General features: G+C 37.8%; 1 protein-coding gene across 2 annotated transcripts in view; it reads left to right on the top strand.

Moving 5' to 3' along the window:
• The first annotated feature begins 36 nt into the window (after positions 1-36).
• The window catches only part of LOC139937983 (uncharacterized), a 157,085-nt gene continuing 132,420 nt past the window's right edge, over positions 37-24,701 (top strand). For both annotated transcript variants that reach the window (XM_071933299.1, XM_071933300.1), the window contains exon 1: positions 37-4,559. In XM_071933299.1, the coding sequence (XP_071789400.1) occupies positions 243-1,337 (1,095 nt within the window). In that variant the 5' untranslated portion in view covers positions 37-242 and the 3' untranslated portion in view covers positions 1,338-4,559. The remainder of the gene's footprint in view (positions 4,560-24,701) is intronic.

Here is a 24,701-nt window from a genome sequence, read left to right as displayed (position 1 = left end):
AAGCCCTCTCGCAACACAATGACAACCAATGAATAGATAACAACAATACCTCTTCAATACAGCCAGTGCGCCTGCGCTGTCTGCTTTGCTATAGCAGCTCGGCGTAAAACCCACAGTAGCAGACTAATATAGCGAGTATGGTACATCCATCCATAATTTAACTACGGCAATAAACCACGGTGTTGTCAATGGTGTTGTAATGGTAGGGTGAGTGCAAGCTACCGTAAGCCCCAACCCTCAAGATGGCGTTTTGGAAGAGAAGAAGCCGGGGTTCCTTCGCTCCTTCCTCCCATGACAGAGTTGCTGTCAACTACCTTGGGCGGCACCCGGTGGTAGACAACACCGATCTGGAACACACTGCCACACCGCTGGATATACTGTACAGAAACTACAAGGACGGAAAAGAACAGGCGCAGCGTGTTACCGTGGAAGTTATTGTCAATGGATTGGTGATCTCCATGTTGAAGGGGTTCTCGCCTCCATCGGAGTCATCTGCCTCATTTAGTAACCGTACTATCTTACCGGCATCTAAAATGTACGTCGGGGCGACGGATCCTGCTCGCCCCAAAATCTTTTTCGTCGTGAAGAGGAGAGACGATGACGCGACGGATGACACTACCACCAGTGACAAGTACGAGTGTCACGCCTTTCTGTGTGACACCCCGGCCATTGCGAACTCCCTAACGGTGCAGCTGATGGAGACGTTCAACCACTCCGTGGACGATGAGATCAAGCTTGCCTACCGGAGGAGCCTCGATATGATGCAGCGATCACAGCAACAGGCCTCCCGGGATAAGGTCCTCGGCAGGTCCCAATCCCTCAATCTACCGAGGTCACGAGGCCGGCAAGAACCCGTCTCCATGCTGAAGGTGACCCGGAATGTTGACCACGGATTCAAGAACAGTAACGAAGGGAACAACAATTCAGAAATTGCAAGAATTCTGGCCAAACGGGATGGGGACCAGGCGCCTGTGGAACACGGGTATAGCAACAAGATCGCCACCGACTCAGCGCCACAAATCACCACAACCACGGAGGGGGGAAGCTCTGGAATTATCCCCCCTGAAATGAACGATCCAGTCCCCACAACATTCACACCGACACACCCCGACCCATCACCCCCGGTACTATTACGGCAGTCGCACTTGTCGCCCTCCCCGGTGCAGGAGCAAAGTCCCAAGGCAAGCCCGAAGCCGAGCCCCAAACAGAGCCCAAAGGATAACCCTCGGAATATATCTGCAGAGAACACCAAGGAAAACCAGGAGGTGGTGGAAAAGGAGCAAAAAGAAGCACGGAAGAAAGCCGTAAGATTTGCTGATGACGCGGAGATTATCTGAGGTCGATTTAGAGGGGGGGGGGGGGGGGGTAGTTTTATTCTAAGCATCAGACGATTGTATTATATGAATCCACGCAATGACCTATAAAGATAAGCACTAATTATTCCTCAGCATTATGCATGACGATAAGGCTGAACGATATTAATGTGTATACAATTCTTATGTACCATGTTATGGTATGGGATCCCACTTCAATCTTTAAAGCACTGGACACTATTGGTAATATCTTTTTTTACTCAAAATAATTGTTGGTTTAAAAACTAGTTTGACGAGTATTGGAGAGCTGTTGTTGTTAAACACATTGTGGGAAACAGCTCCCTATGAAGTAACGTAGTTTCCGTGAAAGGGGTAAATTCTCACTCCAATATTTGAATCAGATAAAGACTTTAGGGCCCAATTTCATAGAGCTGCTTAAGCACAAATTTAAATTCATTGCTTAGTAAAATCAGATTACCGGCCAAGACTCCACTCAATTGTTATGCTAAGTAAACAACAGCTAAATACTAGTCATAAGCAATGTATATGGCATGACATTTTGGCCAGTAACATGTGTAAAATAAGCGTGCTATTTTCGTGCTTAAGCAAATTTTTTGCTTATGCAGCTCTATGAAATTGGCCAAATTTAGTCCAAATATTCACAATTCACATTGTTGTTTTATGAATGTTGGGGATGGGTAAACCACATAGAGAGAGAGAACTTGTATTTGACAATTGCCAGTGCCTTTAGTAAATGCTCTCTTTTGACTCGTGGCAATACATTATGCTGGAGTGATAAAAAGTTCACAAAAGTCTTTCAGAAAACTAACAGTAAACACGACGCACACAAGACGTGTCGTTTCTCTTTCCAATACTTTGCATTCCATTTTCTCCAAATATTTTGAATTGGGACATAACTTTATCATTTAGGGCGTGAGAACTGTTATAAATAAGAGAATTGTTTTCAAATAGTTTCTCTCTATGCACAAACACGACGAATTGCCGAAACTGCATAGTTTAGTGCATCAGTTTATAGTGTATTATACAATAAAGTACAATTTTCTTGTTTTCAAATTGACTTTGTGCACGCATGCATACAAGAACACTTTGGCGTTCTGCAGCCATCATCTGTTTAGTTCCTATAATATTAAAAATTCAATGGAACACAAGCTCGAAATAAGTGCTTGCTTCCTCTTGCGTCTTTGAATGTGCGTATTGTTCACTGTTAATGTAACTAAACCAGTTACACAAACCACTCACACAAACCACTCATGCATGTAAGCCATTTTTGAGGTATGGTGGACACTTTGGGTTGGGCCATATTTCTCTGTAGACACTTATCCAAACAGTGCAAAGTGTTCTCCCTACCCCAACATGCTATCCTGTACTTAAAGGGAAGGTTCACGTTTGGTAATTACTCAAACCAAATAATTTTAACTTAAAGGAACACGTTGCCTTGGATCGGACGAGTTGGTCAAAACAAAAGCGTTTGTAACCGTTTTTTATAAAATGCATATGGTTGGAAAGATGTTTTAAAAGTAGAATACAATGATCCACACAAGCTTGCCTCGAAATTGCGTGGTTTTCCTTCTACTGTGCGAACTAACATGGTCGGCCATTTATGGGAGTCAAAATTTTGACCCCCATAAATGGCCGACGTGTTAGTCGACGAGGTAAAAGGAAAACCACGCAATTTCGAGGCATGTTTGTGTGAATCATTGTATTCTACTTTTACAACATCTTTCTACCCATATGCATTTTATAAAAAACGGTTACAAACGCTTTTCAAAGACCAACTCGACCGATCCAAGGCAACGTGTTCCTTTAAAAACTGACTTGGTTATGAGCATTTGAGAGCTGTTGATAGTATACAACATTGTGAGAAACGGCTCCCTCTGAAGTAGCATATAGGCAAGTCTTATTCCCAAACTGAAAGCACACAAATTTGTTGAACAAGGGTGTTTTTTCGATGACCAATTTAGCTAAAACTTTCACAGGTTTGGTATTTTATGCTGTTGTTGGGATACACCAAGTGAGAATACTGGTCTTTGCCAATGTCCAATCGTGTACCTTCCCTTTGAGTGGCACTTTGAATATTTTATTTATAATACACGTGTAATTATCGCTGATAATTTAGTTAATAATAAATTGCGCTAAACGGGGTAAACTCAATGTGAACTAAAATGTTGGTCGTCTGCTATGGTGTCTAGAATTACTTAGTAACTTAACAAAATAATATGTAAAGTGTGTGCTGTTTTTATAAGGGACTATTTTATTTTTTAGTAACTGACGATAATTAAAGTAACCAGTGGTGACTCCAGAATGGTGTGGGCATGTGCCCGATTTCATAAAGCCCGTAAGCATAACAAGTTGCTAAAAACAGAAAAGTATTGCTTAACACAAATTGGTCCAGTCAAATTTCCATAAAGTTTACACTGTTGCAACTGGTGTCCCACTATTTGTTTTTGGCTTAGCAGATAGCATTGTTTCTGCTTAACATCTGTAACATTGAGAGAGTTGTGATAGCTTGCGATTGTGATAAGTAATTTTTGTGTACAGAAAGCGCAGAAGACTGGGTCCCAGACCAGACTGTGCAGCCTGTGCTGCATGCATTTTTAACAAAATGGCATCCAGCAACCATGTGACCAAAAGAAAATTGATCCCTCCATGTCGCAACTCTCCCCTTACATAGCTCTTGGTACGAGGGACGTGATTTACGATATACGTGATTGAGAGTGAAAACGTAACCATCATTGTAACGATATTCCATGAATCAATACAAGGGTTCGAACAATTTTATGGGTAAATTTTCACAGAGCTGCCGAGGCATGGACATATCGCGTAAAATTTTTCAGCTGAGCGCAATTGAGCAGGTTACCAGTCATAGATGGTACATGAGGCATTTTGACTGGTAACCTTATTCTTGCAAGTTTCTAGTGCTTCGCAAATTTGTGTGCTTTAAGGGAATGTACACTGGTAATTACTCATAACAAAATATTAACTTAAAAACTGACTTGGTATCGAGCATTGGAGAGCTGTTGATAGTACAGCATAAAACATTGTGAGAAACGGCTCCCTCTGAAGTAGCATATATTTGAAATTGAGGTAATTTCCTACTAAAATAATGAAATACTTCTAGCTAGAAGTCTTTTATTCCTATCTGGAGCACACAAATTCGTCCAACAAGGGTGTTTTTTCTTTCATCATTTTCTGCCAACTGCGATGACCAATTGAGAATTTTCACAGGTTTGTTGAGATACACCAAGTGAGAACACTGGTCTTTGACAATTACCAATAATGTACCCCCCTTTAAGCAGCTCTTTGAAACTGGACCAATGGCCGGCTCTTGTTGTAAGTGCCTTTAATACAAGACAATTCCTCAGTCAAACAGAGTCGAAACTTTTTTATTTGTCACCTGTTGAAAATAATCACATGATGACGTAGAGTTTTATCAAATATAGTTTGTCGACCATGTTCCCCTTTTTGATTTCTCAACGTGCTCCCGTTTCCGTTCAAAATTCTCCACTGTTTATGTAAGAAAATTATTTTATAAACTTAGTGTTTAATTTTGAAAGTTTTATCATAAATTGTCGATAAAAAGTCATATTTCTCACAACGAGTCGAAGATGATTTTAACTCTTTATATACTGTTAGACGTGTTCCACACTGTGTACATATTGTGTAACTATTGCTCAAAAATCTTATCTTTTTTATACAAAACCGTTTATTTGTTCTTTTAACTTTTAAAATATTTGTTCTGTGGCACGTGTGTCTTTAAAAATGTCTGTGAACGAACTTGTTGTGGCCAGTGAATTTTGAGCCAGCTTTTTAATTATACTGAACGAAACAGCAGTTGCTGAAATGCTATGGCCAAATTTATGATTTTCTTTTGAACAGTGCTTTTAGTTTTACTAACAGATTGTTTATTTATAATGGTGTAATAATGAAATGAAAGATTTTACTGTAAAGCGAGCCGTTGTTGGAATGATTTTTAAGCTTGGCGCTTTTACTGAACTACGAAATAGGTAACACATTTAGTACAAATAGAAGTACTTGCATATTTTGTTATAGAAAACGTTCATGAGCATGAATTAAATGTTGTATTTTTCCACTATACATGTATACGTCGTTTGTTTTTATTATTGTTTGTTCTAAATGAACGTCAATTTTTTTCATGAAAATGAATTGTAAAAACTCAAACAGTTTTAACTGTAGTTTTCAAATTAACATTCGCTTTTCAGTCTTGCCTCCGTTGCCCCTGGTCTTGGCCTCGGTGCCCCTTCTAAAGATGGAATTGCCCTTTAAAAGTGAAATGGTCTTTGCCTTCGAAATATGAAATTCCGGATCTGATTTATCATGGCGTATCCATCGTTGTTTTTGATTTCTTTTTTGTTTTCTGCCCCCCCCCCTTTTAAGAAGGCCTAATTTGCGGATAAATACTTTCAATAATAAGGCCAAATAAATAAAATATACCAGCTGATCGTCCCCCTCCCTCATTTTTTTTAAGGCCGCATCTTTTTTTTACTTTTTAAAAATTTTACTTCTTTGTTTCTTCATAAAGACAAAATGCTTTTCCGTGTACTTCTTATTATTTTTATCTTCTTGCTAATCTTTAAAGAATTTGTAACTACATAAAGTAGGTGGTGGCTTTAAAAAAAACAAAAAAAAACTTTTAAAAAAAAACTAGAAAGCCCCTCATCCTCCTCTTTTTGGAAATGCCCAAAAGTTGCCCAGATGATCAGCTGGTATATATATATATTTTTTTTACTTTGCCTGCAAGTGTAAAACAAAAGACCGATAATACACTGGGGTTGATGCTAATAGGTGTGTGTACATGTATAGGCTACTTGTTTGTCCCAAAGGGTCCAAAGAGTGACCATGGGCTCAGGCAGTTACCCACCAGTATAGGGCACTGTTTGTTTATTATTTACGGGCTAGAAACAGCTAAATCAGATTAATATTATGTGTCAGTGAAGCGTTTGAGACACAATAGGGTTGAATTTTACGGTACCATGGTTCGAGAAGTTGTTAAGTGACAGTGTTAAATAAGTAGCTTGGATTTGTTAAGTGGTTATCATGAATCCGAGAAAGTGCAATTATTTATAATCCATCGTTTGAGGCAAACATTGTGTTGTATTGAAATAACAGTGTACACCGAATGAAAAGTAGTATACCCCAAGATTCCTAGGCAAGCGCCTTTCCTCCGATGAAATCATGCATACTTTTAATGAGCAGTTTGCTTACTTAGCTACTCGATTCAATAATAACGAATTGTCGCAGTCCATTGTGGGGGGGGGGGGGGGGGGGGGGTTGCTTCGGCAGCTGTGGCTGGCTATATCAAAATCCCTGCAGGCGAACACTGCTGAATTTGTATTGATCTGTTATGTTGTTATATCGCTTGCTAATGCCATCTGAGCAGTTTGAGTCTCTTTCTGCATGACTTTCTGCATGGTGCCCATGAGAGTTTTGAACAATCGGTCGATAAAACATAAAGAGAGGGACATCTTCAAGTCTTTTTGAATGATGGGCTGAGTGATTTTTTTAACGACATTTGTCAAGGGTTTTTATACCCTCCGAAATTAAGACAATTATTTGTGTTTCTGTTAACACATGTTCATTGTACATGTACCATGAAACACTGGGAAATGAGCCAAGTTTTTTTTTATAGCACAATCAAAACTGATTTGCTGACTGGAAAATGGTTACCAACCAATACACTAATTGTACACAGTCTGTTCCCTATACTGTTTGCGTGAGGGCAACACGCACTGAAGGAAATCGGATATAGCAAGAGGGGAAACTTGACAGAGAAAGCAACAACACGTTTTCTTGTTTGTAACATTTCGGGCAAAACAGCCCCTCTCGCCCCTTTGCGAAGTGCCCCCATCCATACGCCCAAGTTCCCAATCCGCGATTGTTTGAACGTTCATTGCCACTTGTATGACAGGTGTACATTGTAATCAAGTATATTAATTAAAGGCACTTGCCACTATTGACAGTTGTACAAAATCATTGTTAGCATAAAAACGTATAGTAACGAGCAATGGAGAGATGTTAATAGCATACAATGTTTGTGAGAAACGACTCCCTGTGAGCCGATGGTTATTTTTCTAACTCCCGAAATGACGTCTCGACTTTCGTAATGGCAGGGGGGCGGTAACAATCCACACATGGGGGGGGGGTAATAACGCAAGTTAGATAAGTCAGAAACAAAAATACACATTAAAGCCATTGGACACTTTCGGTAAAAAGTATTGTCCAAGGCCCACACTTCGTGTATCACAACTTCTGTATATAAAATAACGAACCAGTGAAAATTTAGGCTCAATCAGTCATCGGAATCGGTAGAAAATAACGGGAACACCCACGCTTGTTTCCGCACGTTTCGCCGTGTCATGGCATGTGTTTAAAATAAATCCGTAATTCTCGATATCGAAAATTGATATTGTTTTAATATTTTCTCAAAAAGTAAAACATTTCATGGAATTATATTTCAAGAGAAGGTATTTACCATTACCTTCTGTAAACCCTGTAAGTTATTTGTAAATCTGTGAGAAAAAGAAAAAAAATCTGTACCGAAAGTGTCTTTAAGATGGCTTTAAATGTGTGGTGAAAATCTTTTTTTTATTTTTATTTTTAAGACATTATTTTTGAGAAATAAATAACATCAAAATTAACTGTTAATTATTTGTATTCACTGCAGTAACCATTAAAGCCATGGCTGCTCGTGTGTATGTAATGCGCGTAACAGGGGGCTGGACCTGGAAGTATAATGATACTGCTTGTATCTTCCCTTCAAGTGCATAAATCCATATCTATACATAAAACATAATACAAATCAATTGTCATGTCTGCATTGTGTGACGTCTGTACATCGATCGGGAAACAAGGAGTCAAGCAGGGGTCATCACAACTCAGTCTTTGCCACTTTTTGATAAAAGGGGCCATTCAAAATTGTTAATGTTTAAAAATTTCGATTTCTTTTCGAATTAGTGGGTGGGTGGGTCAAAAGGCTCTTTTTCAAATATTTATTAATCGAAATTCACTTTTCGTAAAAAAAAAAAAAAAAAAAAAGCTAGATCGTTTGACCATGGTTTGACTTGCCTTCCATGGAGGTAGCAACTGCAGACCAAGCAAGTCTCACGCTTTCACGCAACGCACAGGGAAAACAATGCACAATCTTGAGATTGCGAGCAGTTTTTCAGAATTATCAACAAGGCGTTCAAGCCAGTGGACACTATTGGTAATTGTCAAAGACCAGTCTTCTAACTTGCCTTATCTCAACATATGTATTAAATAACAAACCTGTGAAAATTTGAGCTCGATTGGTCGTCGGAGTTGCAAGATAACTATGAAAGAAAAAACACCCTTGTCACACGAAGTTGTGTGCTATCAGATGCTTGATTTCGAGACCTAAAATTCTAAACTTGAGGTCTCGAAATCAAATTCGAGGAAAATTACTTCTTTCTCGAAAACTACTCCACTTCAGAGGGATCCGTTTCTCACAATGTCTTTTACTACCAACCTCTCCCCATTACGCGATACCAAGTAAGGTTTTAAGCTAATAACCATTTTGAGTAATTACCAATAGTGAGACTGTGTTTGGTGTGGGGATGAAATAACATATGAAAGTGTTTACACGTAATTTGTGTAAAAGTTCTCGGGATTAAATTCATCAACGGTTCAAACTGTAAATAACTTAATTGTTTAAATTTCATTCAATGCAATTTAATTCAGCATTTATTTTCATTGTGATGAAAAACAGAGTATTATAAACAATTTAAGTACACTTGTTTAAGTCAAAAACATTGAAGAACTGGCGAATAAAAATAATTAGTGAGAATGAAATGAAAATGATATAATGAATTAGATACGGAGTGAACCAATCTGGGGCATTTATGATTACATGTACATGGTTTTAGAAAAATATGTAAAAGGAAACATTGCTTACTGATGATTGTCCGCTAATTTTGTACAAAATTTACAAACAATATTTTTCGGTGATACATTTTGCTGGACAGCTTTATTGATTTCATCTGGAGGATTTCTTAATTTGTTACCTCTTTTGACCTTTTCTAATTTAATCACAAATCATTGTGATTTAACGAAGATGGTCGGCAGCTCAGACCGTATTTAAATTAGCGGCTACAGCTACGGCTACACCTGTTACTATTGGTGTTGCTATCTAGCCAAAGCCGTAACGAAGATTTTTGTCGAGAATACACGAACGAGTTCTGTACTCTTAAACACATAATAACGCGGATACCTAGCCATAGCCGTAGCTGTAGCCGCTTATTCGGACACGGCCTTCGTACGTCATGGTCAATAAACAATATTGCTGGTTGTTTTGCATGACGTCATTAAAATGTTAAAATGGACACTGCTAAATGTTTTGTTGGTTGAGTGCTGTGCACAGAATATTTATGTTTACATTTCGTTCATGCATAATATTATTATTCTGTGATATTTTGAGCAACTATCCAAGCTGGTAAACTGGTGTTTGTTTTACTTGGCATTAATTCGAGTACGGCCTTTGAAATAAGCAAAAGCCGGTGATTTGAGGCAGTTTGCTCTTGAAATTACTTTAAAAAATAGTTTTTAGTGACGTAGTTTTAGAGTAAGAGGTAATTTCGTACTCAAATATTAGAAGGCTTCAGGATGAAGTCTTTGAATATTGTTTTTACAAATTATAACGCAACTTTGTGCAACAATTGTTTTTGTTTTCTTTCAATTATTTTCTTGTAACTTCAATGACCAATTGAGTCAAAATTTGCACAGATGTGTTAATTTTGTGCATACTGTTTGAATACACTATGGGGGAATAGACCAAGTGTGAACACTGGTCTTTGCAATTATTTTTCCAGAGGTGTCCAGTGCCTTGAAATGAACAATTGATATGAAAACTTGTTTTTCTAGACGACTTGATGGGCTGGGTTGAATTTATAAGCAGTGACCTTTCAGATTGAAATTTCTCTTATACCAATTCATTATACTTTGTCCTTAACGTCTCTCTGCAGAGGCGGATTATAGACCAACTTGAGATTCGATTGACGTATTATCCATTTACATAAGCAACTCTTTTTATTGAAGTACCTTTCCACGTACACTTTACGGTGTACAGTAACAACAGGGCTTGACGTCATGTTGATCCCGTTGTTGTGTTTGCATTTTACCTCTTGTAATGGGGGTTCCAGTTCAATGCTCCCCGATACCATTTTCAAACCAAGGTGTTTGGTAAATGTTGACCGATGCTGGGCGTGTCTTCATCCCCCCATTCATTTCGTCTGTGTGGTTTTTTTGGAGTTAGAAATCTCAAGACTCTAATGTTTGCACTGCACTCTTTACGGACAGTTAAGCAATTACAGTGCACTATTTCGTTAGGCTAGAGATTTTTAACCGTTTGTGGACTTAACGGTAAACCACGTGAGACTGACTTTGTAAGATTGCCGCCATTTTGTCGTGTTTCCTGTGTGCATTGTGAGTTGTCAACTGTTCTTCTTGAAGGTATCAGACCATTGATTGCCCTTTTGGTCTGAAAGTTGGTTTCATTGATAGGGAAAGAAGACAAAAGATGTTTTATTATAACTCAAGGCAAAGTATAAATAAAAAAATAAAAAAATAAAAAAATAGATAAATAAATAAATACAACTATTACACACGTAAAAAAGTATTGCTACCTCACCATTGATATTACAAATCTACAAAACGTGCATTGTAAAGAAACTCTTTTGAGCGGGATTTGTGTCAGTCTATAATTTTCACCTAATGTCAACTGGTAAATTATTTGTTACAACATTTTTGTAAGAGTTGCGGGTATCCCCCCAAAAATGCACAAGGTAGTGTTAGCTCGGACAGTTATAGGTTTTGGCAGTACACTTAATTATCAACCATGTCAATGTCATCTTCAAGTAATATCAATGTCAATGAAATGGATTTTTTTGGTCGAATACACATAACAGTAAAACATATTTATAAAAGTTACAGAATAACAAATTATTCAACGATAAACAATGTTTTACATTATGAAATATAAAGGTATAATTTACACAATTAATGGTCTATTCAAAAATCTTATTTTATATTCTTTTTTATTTTACGTGTATAGGCCCTATACATGTCACTAGTGACTTCGATACTGTGATTGTTATTATAACGACAAGGTCTTTATGTGAGCCAGGTAACGTTGTTATTTTAAGCGAAATTTCATAAAACCTGACCTTGATCCTTTCACTGTTGTTTCTCCTGTGTACAGCGCAATGGGTATGGTTTTACATGTATTGTGTCTCGGATAGATGCATGTAAAAGGAAAACACAACAGTGTGAGTGAGTCACTACAGATTTGGTATCGTGACCAAACGAAAAAAACTGCCAAATATACACATGTTTCACACGACAGGAGACCAAACTTACCTTTTTTTCAAAAAGGTTTTCTTTCACGAGTTTGAGAAGTATGTTAATATATACTTATAAATATTACCTCAATTGAATAAGAAAAGGCTGCTCATTTGCCCATCCTGTGCGTTGCGCGTGCATGGTTAATACGCGTTTTACCCATAGAGATATATTTATAGCTCTATGGTTTTACCATTAGGTCATTATCTAAGATGACGGCGTGATGATTTCAAAGGTCCAGTTTTCTCTCTCGATTAAAGTCCAATCTAGATTGATTTCGCAATGATTATTTAGAATGATTCTTGAGAAGATGTTAACTCTTGAATGAGGTTAAACAACACCGTGTAGTAATTCCAAACATTTATGTTCAGCTTACAGATATAGGAAATCTTCCACGATAAAAACATTGTCATTTTCAGTGAACGATGTCCCATGTAATGCATAGTAGAGTGATACACAAACTGTATCAGCTGTTACTCAAAATTCGCAATTTGCTACTCAACATCAGCATTCAATGTACAACAAGGAATAATGAATTCAGCCTGAATATTTTGATTTGTAAAAATTACTAAACAAATATGAGATCATTCCCTGCAGTAGATTTATGAAACAGGTTGATCAGTCTTTGTTTTGTACACGAGGCATGCAACTTGTTTTTATTTTTTTATTTTTTTAAGCCTAGTATATGCCTGGCAACAACAATGTACAACTACATCAATGTAAAATAAGTCTAGTAGGTCTACATGCTAACAATGCACCTTAGAGCATAATAAACCCCAACATTGTCTAGGGTACCATTGTGGGTCTCATGTCCCGTGGCGTTTCGGCTACCTCGCTCCGCACTTGCGTTGTGCCTTCGAAAATGTTCTTTTTTTTTCAACGGGCAGTTGCATGCCTGGTACACACATGACACTCCGTTAAAATGAAAACGATGCTTTTAATAATAACCTCAAAATGATATCGCATGAAAACAGCTTTACCATTACACTGACAAGAACCTTATATAAACGCATAATTGTGTTTTATCTTTTACCGCATTTCCACTTTGCCTTTCCTCACAATATATGCACGTAGGAACGATGGGAACCCGACATGCCGTTGAACTGGTTACCATGTCGACCATTGTGGCTTCTATATAGACTTTATTAATACACAGGCTTTGATAACAGATCGATTGACAAGCAATGGAACCCAAAGGGATGTACATGTACATGTACATTTACATGTTTAATAGACGAACCATGCACATTATTAGTCAACAAGCGTGGGGAAATCCATTAGCGAAGTGTGTTAAAGGCACCGACTAATATTGCCAAAAGACCAATATTCTCACTCCTTGTATCCCAACATATGCATCAAATAATGAACCTGTGAAAAATGTGTCTCAATTGGTCATCGAAGTTGCAAGAGAAGTATGAAATAAAAAAACACCTGTTGAACTTGTTGCACACATTTGTTGCCTTTTAGATGCCTAATAAAAGGCTTTAGGTCAGAGCATTTTAATATGTGAGTGAGAAATGACCTCTAGTTAAAAAACTACGTTACTTCAGAGGGAGCCGTTTTTAACGATGTCTATCTACAGCTTTCCATTGCTCGTTACCAAGTAAATTTTTATGCTAACAATTATTTCGAGTAAAATTATCAATATTGTCTATGCCTTTAACATACGAACCTGTCCACTCCACATTATTATCCAACAAAGCGTGGGGAAATCCATTAACGAATTAGTTTAAGCACACAACCACGCATTATGTCCAATAACCCTCTCTGTGAATATTAAAATTACCATGTACAAATTATCAACGTGTAATTATAGTTTTATATGCGAATATATTGAGGTGAGGTTTGTAGTATAGCACCATGTGTGAATCTATTTTGAGTAGAGTTGGTTCTGAAAAGAACTGGACATGGTTGACAACGTTTCGATCAGTATGCCTTGATCGTCTTCAGGAGAAAGATATTTGGTGCTACCGCAAAAACTCACCTAATTATACTCCCACCATGTAAAGTTTCAAATCCTACTAATGCGAATAATATAATGATCCTGGGGTGGATTTAACAAAGAGTTAAGACTAGTCTTATCTTGAGTTAGGACGAGTTACTCCTCCTAACTTAGCGACGAGTTCTTAAACGGCCGTTTAAAACCGGCAGGGTCGTTGCCGTGTGATAAAGGTCAGAGCCGAAGGCGAGGGCCTTTATCGCACGGCAACGACCCTGCAAGGTGAAAAGGAGAGAGCCAATAAAACTACATAAAAGAAAACATGATCGATAAAACACACAACAAACCACCCAGAAATATGTCACTGGTATTACCTGGAAGATGGGTTCCCGTAATATCAAGTCATACTCCAAATGGCTCATTTTTTATTATTTATTATTATTAATTTTTTATTTATTTTTTATTTATTATTATTATTATTATTTTTTTTTTTTGGGGGGGGGGGGGTGGTGACACGTAAACAATAAGGCACAGTTTGAATGGGTTTTTAAAAAAAAGTGCGAGGACAGAAATAATCCGCGGAAAGGGCTTATTATCTGGCAACCATTACAATCATTACATTAGAGTAATAAAAAGGCTTAACGGGGAGCAATACATGCCCCTTCTTCAATGGCTACATCAACTCGGCCCTCCTTATGTTTCAGTAGACATGGACAATGGGGACACTGAGGTCAATGTATAATGACGATTATACACAATCTCTCCAATCGCAAATGTGCTTAATGGGTAATGTTCTCGCAAATGTTTTGTTTTCAAAAATAAAGCCATTAAAGTAGTTACCGCAACAAATGGCTCTGTGTATTCATGTCCAAAGATTGTGCCTGTGAAAGTGTTGGTTTATGATAATGTTTTCCTAACCGAAAAGTGATTGCAGCGCCCTCCTTCGGCAAGTGGAGTGTCACTTTCTTAAACTCAAAATAATATGTTCTAAAGTTTGGTAAACTGTGTAATTAAAGGCAGTGGACACTATTGGTAATTGTCAAAGACTAGCCTTCACAGTTGGTCTATCTCAAAATATGCATAACATAACAAACCTGTGAAAATTTGAACTCAATTGGTCATCAAATTTGCGAGTTTATAATGAAAGAAAAAACACCCTTGTCAAACGAAGTTGTGTGAGCGTATGGTTGATTTCGAGACCTCAAGTTCTAAACCTGAGGTCTCGAAATCAATTTCGTGGAAAATTACTTCTTTCTCGAAAACTATGGCACTTCAGAGGGAGCTGTTTCTCACAATGGTTTATACTATCAACCTCTCCCCATTACTCGTCACCAAGAAAGGTTTTATGCCAATAATTATTTTGAGTAATCACCAATAGTGTCCACTGCCTTTAACACAACTATAGCCATTCCATCTGCCTCTAGAAAACGTCGAGCATGGCTTTGATTGCAATTTGATAACCAAACATTCGGGTTTGTTTGTGTTAGAACATTTGGATCTATACAACCCATTATTGATATTTCTATTAAGGGTCTATGTAGCTTTTGAGGACAAAAAACACAATGTCCACAGATTTACACTAAACTTACACAGTTTGAAGATAATGATAGTAGAAAGCTTCCCTGAAAATGATACGTGCTGAGGTGCTGTAGTTTTTGAGAAATGAGTAAAACAATGTCATGAAAATAATTTTCGTCTCATGAGACGAAAATTATTTTAGTCATTTACAAACGTATTTTCATGACATTGTTTTACTCATTTCTTAAAAACTACAGCACCTCAGTAAGTAAATTTTGAAGTGAAGCTTTCCACTATCGTTATCTTCAAACCCTGTAAGTTTAATGTAAATCTATGGACATTTTGAAAAGGTACCCAAATCCTGTAAAGACACTGGACACTGTTGGTGATTGTCAAAGACTAGCCTTCACCGTTGATGTATCTCAACATATGCATAAAATAACAAACCTGTGAGAATTTGAGCTCAATTGGTTGTCGAAGTTGTGAGATAATAATGAAATAAAAAACACCCCTTGTCACACGAAGTTGTGTGCTTTCAGATGCTTGATTTTCGTGACCTCAAATTCTAAATCTGAGGTCTCGAAATCAAATTCGTGTAACTTCTTTCTCGAAAACTACAAATCTTCAGAGGGAGTCGTTTCTCACAATGTTTTATACCATCAACCTCTCTCCATTACTTGTTACCAAGAAAGGTTTTATGCTAATAATTATTTTGAGTAATTACAAATAGTATCCACTGCATTTAACATAGGATGAGGACAAAATCAACTGGTTCCACGTTTTGTTATTTCACTCAAATTTGGTGATTAGACACCATACCAAATAAAATATTGTGTTTCAATAAAATTCAATTAAATTTCAATTCAAATTATTGTAAACATCATGTTAACAATTTTTATTTACTCCAGTGTACATCTTAAAAAAGCACAAAAAACAACAAGTTTCTCTTGATAAGAAAATTGCTTGTGTTTCTGTTTCCTAATACGGTCTACAATGTAAAATATGCCCACTATACATCAATGCAAAGCCCATGTTGTGAGTCACAGACAAGTGAGTAATATAAAAATGGTTAACAAGTTTTTGGGGCACGGTATTGTCAGGAAATAATGAGTACTTTCATAGAATGTCACTCCCAACATATCTACACGCGTATTATAGTCACGAATGACTGAGATTTCTATAATTGTAACAACACCACTTATACTGTAGTTTCGATTGTACAGAAACATGGTTAACATGTCAAAATGCTTATGAGTGATGACCGTTTCGAGAGATTTGGACACCCACACACACTTTTCTATTGTTGCTAAACAAACCGTTTTGGTAGGAATAGACGCCCGTAAAGCCAAGTTCATCCTTCATGTGAATGCTATACGAATTCTGACGTCACAGGCCTGTTTTTGCTGCACGAGTTGTGCACATTTCAATTGATACGAATTATTCGTTGAGCAATTGTGACTTTAAAATTCGTATCGCATTGCCTGAAAGAATATGAACCGGGCTTAAAGCCATTGGACCCTTTCGGTTCAGAAAAACAAATAAAAGTTCACAGATTTACAAATAACTTACAGGGTTTACAGAAGGCAATGGTGAAAGACTTCTCTTGAAATATTATTCCATGAAATATTTCACTTTTTGGGAAAACAGCAAAACAATATAAATTCTCGTTAACGAGAATTACGGATTTATTTTAAACACATGTCATGACACGGTGAAACGCGTGGAAACAAGGGTGGGTTTTTCCGTTGTTTTCCCCCGACTCCGATGACAGATTGAGCCTAAATTTTCACAGGTTTGTTATTTGATATAGAAGTTGTGGTACACAAAGTGTGGGCCTTGGACAACACTGTTTACCGAAAGGGTCCAATGGCTTAAAGTAGAGTTCAAACAATAATTAACATGCTGTGACGAAATACTTTTAACTGAATTAAACTGCAAACTTTGAAACTTAATTAAACAACTAACTTAGATGATAAGTTGCTTTATTTCCAACAATGTTTTTGAATTCGGGCCGTGACGTTGCAATATAAAAAGTCTATAAGGTGCTCGTTTCAATTGATATTTCTTTAAACAAATGTATCCAAAATGATTTTGATGTTCTAAGTCGTTGTAATTAAAGTCACCTGGAAGTGGTATTTTTTCAAAATAAAGCTTTTGTCACTAATATATGTGTTTTGATCAGTGGAATGTGAATAAACAGTTAACTAAGGTTTAAAAAAATCAGTTCTTATGTTATTTACAAATTTAAGAGTAGACCCCGACCCGAGAGTGCGCTGTTCGTGACGTCAATCAAGGCAGACTTTGCCTGTAATGCGTAGAGTAAACACAATACTGCAAAGTACATGTACGGACCAAGTCGTGAGTTTGTACGTTTCAAAAAAACTTTTTTTTTTGTTTTTTTCCGGCAATGCCGACCAGGTGTATTGCTGCTGAATGCAGAAAAACACTTTTTGAAATGTACCAACTCACGACTTGGACGTACATGTACTTTGCACGTGTGTTCACTATAAGCATCGCAGGCAAAGTCTGCCTCGATTGACGTCACAAAAGGGGTAGGCGGAGTCAGTCCCCCAAACAACTTTATATATTTTTTAAACATATGAATCGTGACAAACAATTACTAAACAAAAAGGTGTTATTGTTCGTAAGCATAAACTCTTATGTTTGAAAGAAAAAAATTCTATTTCCAGGTGACTTTAAATCAGATAGTGAATAATAATAGTAAAATGACAAAAAGGTAACCACATAATAGGGAGGCCTTGAATTCGACTATCCGTTACACCAGTTAAATTGTCTCTATATCTGGGAGTGCCCGAAGGTTGAATTTTCAGTAAATGCTACAGAAAGCAATCGAAACTGTGTAGTTTCATCAAAAGAATAGCTTTTTTTTTTATAACTGAATAAATTAACTCCTAAGGCATCACAACTGTTAACAGTAGGCTATTCTAATAACCCAAGGTCATCCATTGTACTCTGTAATTAATATTTGTGATTTTTGGTTGTGAAATCAGCTGATGGTTCTATAATATAGGTCATGAACCCAGTTATATGTGGTAATGTCAGCTGTGTGTACGACAGCTGGTGTTAAAATGGCGCACACTTTCTATTCAGTCTGTCTGGCAAATATGAATAATGTAGGTCACAGTTAAAGGAACACGTTGCCTTGGATCGGTCGAGTTGGTCTTTGAAAAGCGTTTGTAACCGTTTTTTATAAAATGCATATGGGTAGAAAGATGTTGTAAAAGTAGAATACAATGATCCACACAAACATGCCTCGAAATTGCGTGGTTTTCCTTTTACCTCGTCGACTAACACGTCGGCCATTTATGGGGGTCAAAATTTTGACTCCCATAAATGGCCGACCATGTTAGTTCGCACAGTAGAAGGAAAATCACGCAATTTCGAGGCAAACTTGTGTGGATCATTGTATTCTACTTTTAAAACATCTTTTCAACCATATGCATTTTATAAAAAACGGTTACAAACGCTTTTGTTTTGACCAACTCGTCCGATCCAAGGCAACGTGTTCCTTTAAGTGTTGCAGTTATTAATCTGGTGCTTTTACGGTTTGGAACACAAGGTTTAACCCTTTTTATTGCACCATTTATTTTATTTTAGTGATAAATTGATCATAACAATGTACGCATTATTTTTATAATTTTTTTTTGCGAATGTCGTGTCCCCCCCCCCCTCCCCCCCCCCCAAAAAAAAGTCACCATTAGTTTACCCATTCTGAACACTGTGTGGCAATAAGGTCTTAGTTTTAATTTGTTTTATTTAGGAATTTGTTAAACCATTCGGTAGCGACCGGTCGGCGCGTGAAAGTGTTAAAAGGAAATGTAGCCTATACGTTTGGTAATCACTCTTAAACATTCAATCGCAAAACCCATTTGGTTATAGAAGGGCCGGCGTCGGATGCAATAGACCCTTCCTATGAAATATGTAAGTTGCACAAAGCGCGTGCGCACTAACGTTTTGGTTGGCAAAATTTGGGAAAATCGCGCTGTTTTGTACACGGCTAATCGGTGTGTGACGCACACGCGATTGCGCGTCTGCTTAGTGCACAACTCTATGGTGTTTGCCAACCAACAGGGTCTGTACGCATGCGTGAATGTAATTAGCATATTTCATGGGAAGGGTCCATTGTGTCCTCCATGCAATACTGTCCGCTCCGGACACTTTTTGCATATGCATTCGTGTCCGGGGCTATGCAAAAACCGTCCGGTGGACATGTACATGGCTGTACATGTTTGTGCACGCGTAAGTAGCGTGCATGCACTGAACCTACGTACAATTTATGCAGCATGAATTTTCACGTATTTATGATTGCAGCGAATACCCAACGGCCGAACATTTCCCATGTCATTCATGACATGTACTTAGCTTGTAAAAAAAATGGCGAACGTGTTCCGTCGACCAAGGGCGTTTAATTTACTGCAAGTACGGTTCCGCACGGGGCGGACACAACTGCGTATGCAAATGTGCCCGGGCGGACACAATTGCATTATGCAGCAGCGTCCGGGCGGACACGATTGCATGTGCAAAACCGTCCGGCGGACATTATTGCATAGGATTGTAAACAGGACATAATTGCATACGACGCTGGCAACTGGTTTCAATGATGTTGTGCATTGAGGTACAAAACGTCCCTAGCAACACTCTATAAGCCACTGTACAGTCGTAGCCATAGATGTATCTACAGCACTTATAGCAACAGTCGTAGCCACATCAGATGGTAACAACACTCCAGTCTTAGGGACAGTCGAAGCCCAGATGAAATGCCTACAATCTTTTGAAATGAAAAGTTCGAATATGTATCTACATTATGGATGATAACAATCCAACGGTCCAAAAAACCAAGGGTATACGTTCACTTTACATGAAAATGACAATGGCCGGATCGACTTTGAGGGACATGCGAAGGCCTTGTACGAATTGGGTATAATACCCAACTTTAGTATGAATTTTGTTTTAGTATAGAAATCGACTTCGACTTGCCGAAAGAGGGCGCTGTGTTCACTTTTCGGGAATTATTCTGGACGACGCAGCAGAGTCAATGCACACACGTAAACTGTCTGCATTTACTGGATTGACATTGACGCTTTGTTTTGTTTTGTTTCATCAAACGATCTTCCTGAAGATGATCAGAGTATACTGATCGAAACGTTAAGTCGTTATCACTGGTTCTTTCAATAACCATCATAACTCGAAAAGCGTTCATATTACCGCAACCTCCCTTATATATTGCGCAACATTTAGCAAAGTTGGACTTGATGAGCGATTTGGCAACGTTAATGAGAGTGGGGAAAAAACGCTTAATTGTCATGTTCAGACTATTTAGCAAAAAAATAACAAATAAATAGGAGTTTATTTCGCAATCACTATTATTTATGAAATACAAATTTACAAATTAAGGAGCGATCATTTGGTCCTGTAGCCTTTTAGTCCATTTAGTCAGCATAACATGGGGATATTGGTTTTTTGACAATAACCAATGCTGTCCATGTGCTTTAATAGTCTTTCAGAAGCATCTTTTGTGTTAACTCTTCTCCCCACCGAAAGTGAAAACTGAAAAGTTACATTCCTGTCGTACGGTGCAATCTATCTGCACCAGTTCCGTGGTTATTAGTCTTACACACTGTCCTAAATCGATCAGTAGATGGCGCTGTTCAAAATAAGCTAAAGTCGAAAGTGTTCATGCACTATTTTATTTCCCCGCATCTCAATGCATCACATTATAACCAAATCAGTAGGATGTTCAATATTAAACTGTTTGTAGGAATGGGTGGAACCTCTACACACACAACACTAATGGTAAACGTGATACATTTTTGGTCAACAAAGACCAGTACTCTCACAACATGTGTATGCATAAAATAACATACCTGGGAACATTTTGACTCAACTGGTCATCGAAGTTGCAAGAGAACAATTAAAGGAGAAAAAAACCCTCAATTATAACACTACTAAATGTAAACATTCAGATGCATAGAAAAAAAATTCACCCCATACATAAGAGTATTCATCGTAAGATGAGCTGTATGTATTGCCACAATGATTTATATTGTGACATCAACCGTTGCTTAATAATGAAGGTCTACACCTGTTAAAATTATAAGCTCAGCTACTTCACAGTGCTCAGGATAACCATAGTGATTTGTAGTGTTACACCACACGTTCCTTAGATTCACACTTATCGACACCGGGAGCTAGGAGGTCTAAACACGGTGATCGGCTGACGATTATTCTGATTCGATTGTTCTCTGGCTTATCGGTAGAAGACGCATAAAATTGCCTATAAAGTACACTTCATTTTTTTTTGCGAACATGGCTTTCATCAGTAAAGCACTATTACAATGAGTCTATGGCCATTTTGAAACACGGCTGTGCGGCACCTAAATGTATGGGCCTACATTTAGGTCCGGGCTACATTTAGGTACATGTTTGGGGCTATATTTAGGTCAGGCTACATTTAGGGCTCGGGCTACTATTAGGTGCCGCACACACGGCTTGGGTTTGGGCTTCGTCCACCCGAGGAAAGGGCACGGAGCCTGCCTTGTCCTGCCCACGGTTCCAAATAGAGCCTATAATTACGACTCGTCCTGACGACTGCGGTCGGTTAAAACATCGCCCTCTTTTGACTCGTAACAGTTATTCCTGTTTTAGTATTGTGGTGTTTTGTAATTCGTTAAACTTGTTGTAGTATTCTGTTTGCTTTTAAATGAGTATTTTTGTACAATAATACCGGCAATTTCCTTAGAGATATGAGTACGTACTTAATTTTTATTCAAGACAGAAGGACGGTTAGCCCCTATTCACTTGAATTTTGCATTTCAGTAAAAGCGATTATCGAGTCGTACGTTGACTCTTGCTTGAACTTGAGCGAACAAGTGGTCATTGAACTCGTTCTGCCCACGATGCTGCTCTTCACGCACTCAGTGTGTCAAGTGATCTTGGGATTATAGACAACAAAGCCAAAACATTCGTGATGAAATGGAATGAGAGAAAACTAAAACCCAAAACCCCCCAAAGCACGCTGACATTTCAATCGTGCTAAAATTCCCATCTGAGAATCGACATGATAATGACGTAGAATGAACTCGCGGTGGGATGTCGACCACGTTCCCCGGCCCTCGCTATTCATTCACATCGGTATGGTTAGGGATCATAAGGTAGACAGCACGAACAACACTCAATTTGTATAATGCGTTGACAATTAAAGGAACACGTTGCCTTGGGTCGGTCGAGTTGGTCTTTGAAAAGTGTTGTGTAACCATTTGTTGTAAAATGCATATGGTTGGAAAGATGTTGTAAAAGTAGAATACAAAGATCTACACAAATCTGCCTCGAAATTGCCTGGTTTTCTTTTTACAGCACGACTAACACGGTCAGCCATTTATGGGAGTCAAATTGTTGACTCCCCCCAAATTTTTGACCCCCATAAATGGCCGATCGTGTTAGTTCGCGACGCACATGGAAAACCTTGCAATTTTTAGTGATACTTGTGTGGATCATTATATTCTACTTTTAAAACATCTTTCTAACCATATGCATTTCATAACAAACGGTTTCAAACGCTTTTTATAGACCAACTCGTCCGATCCAATGCAACGTGTTCCTTTAAAGGCAGTAGTATTGGTAATGGTCGAAGACTAGCCTTCACAGTTGGCGTATCTCAACATATGCATAAAATAACTAACATGTGAAAATTTGAGCTCAATTGGTCAACGAACTTGCGATATAATAATGAAAGAAAAATAACCCTTGTAACACGAAGTTGTGTGCATTTAGATGGTTGATTTCGAGACCTCAAGTTCTAAATCTGCGGTCGAATTCGTGGAAAATTACTTCTTTTTCGAAAACGATGTCACTTCAGAGGGGGCCGTTTCTCATCATCAACCTCTCCTCATTACTCGTCACCAAGAAAGGTTTTATGCCAATAACTATTTTGAGTCGTTCCACCAAACTCTTCATAACTTAGGATTTGCAGTGGACGAGTTAAGTTCCGTATCCATAGACGTTGGACGCATTGAACCCATTAAGATAGGAAGAGTTACTCGTCCTAAGGAGATAGGATATATCCTAGTACATGTATTTCGTGAAATCGGCTGCTGGACACCTTTATTTTGGTTGTTGTCATCAAAATACCAGTATTTCCATTTTGTGAATCCCAACATATTGTGCATAAAAATATCAAATCTGTGAAATTTTTGACTCAGTTATTTATCAAAGTTGAAAAAAATGAAGAAAAAAAAAAAACACAAATGTTTGCAACAAACATTTAATACAATGTTTCAGGCCTAAATTTGATACAATTTTTTAGGCCTAAATTTGATACGATTTTTCAGGCCTAAATTTGATACAATTTTTCAGGCCTGAGCCTTTTAATAATTGAGTAAGAAATTACCTCTCTCAAAAACAACGTAACGTCAGAGCGAGCCGTTTCTCGAAATGTTTAACAGCTCTCTATTCTCGTCACGAAGTAAGTTTGAATACTAACAAATACATTTAAGTTACAATTAATAGCGTCCAGTGCCTTTAATTTACTTTCCTAAAGCGTTATAAAAGGCAACTTGGAGAGAGGATTTGATACTTTTTTATCTGATATAGCTGATTGGGAAATAATCACTAGAGACATGTTATACGCAGCTCTGATTCTCGAAGGGTACCCAAAGAGTAAATCCCGCGCGTGTTTACGAACGTCATCAAGGCCATTGTGAAGATGAAGAACTAAAAACTAATTCTACGGACGGGGGAATTCCTGTGAACTTAAAGGTGCTGATGATGATATTTGCTTGAAAGTTACTAGGGGACAGTTTTCTGGATGTCAAAATAGTCTCTGGATGAACAATGAAATACAATGGACACTTTTGCTAATTACTCAAATAATTATAGTGATGTCAACAATTACTTCGTAACGAGCACTGGAGAGCTAGTGTAAAAAAAAAAAACATGAAAAAAAGGAGTTTAAAGTAACGTAGTTTTTTTGAAAGAGGTAATTTCTGAATCAATTTAATATTAAAAGACTTCAGGCATGAAGTCTTTTAAGGCATCTGAAAGTGGAAATTTGTTTGCAGCAACTAGATCATTTCCCCTTTCATTAATCTATTGCAAATTCGATGACCAATTGAGTCCAAATCGTCACAGATTTGTTATGTTATGCATATGCTGGGATACATAATGTGAGAATACTTTTCCTTGACAACTACCAAACGTGTCCAGTGCCTTTAACCATACTTTAACGGACCTCAATGTTCAACTTTGCAATCGAGACAGCACAGTCCATTCCGTACCGCTGATGTAGAGCATGCTCAAACTTTATGCCATATTATTATTTCGAAACGGGATAGTTATTTTCAGGGATTTTGATACTAAACACCCGGAAGATTGGAATAAATACCACATGCCCGTTAAATGTTTTTAATGTTTTAGTTTTAAAGGCAGTGGACACTATTGGTAATTACTCAAAATAAATATTATCCTAAAACCTTTCTTGATTACGAGTAAAATGGAGAGGTTGATAGTATACACATAATGAA

Source organism: Asterias amurensis, chromosome 6 (genome assembly GCF_032118995.1).
Source record: "Asterias amurensis chromosome 6, ASM3211899v1".
Lineage (NCBI taxonomy): Eukaryota > Metazoa > Echinodermata > Asteroidea > Forcipulatida > Asteriidae > Asterias > Asterias amurensis.
The sequence above is the reverse complement of the archived record's forward strand: the minus strand, read 5'-3'. Positions and strand labels throughout refer to the sequence as shown.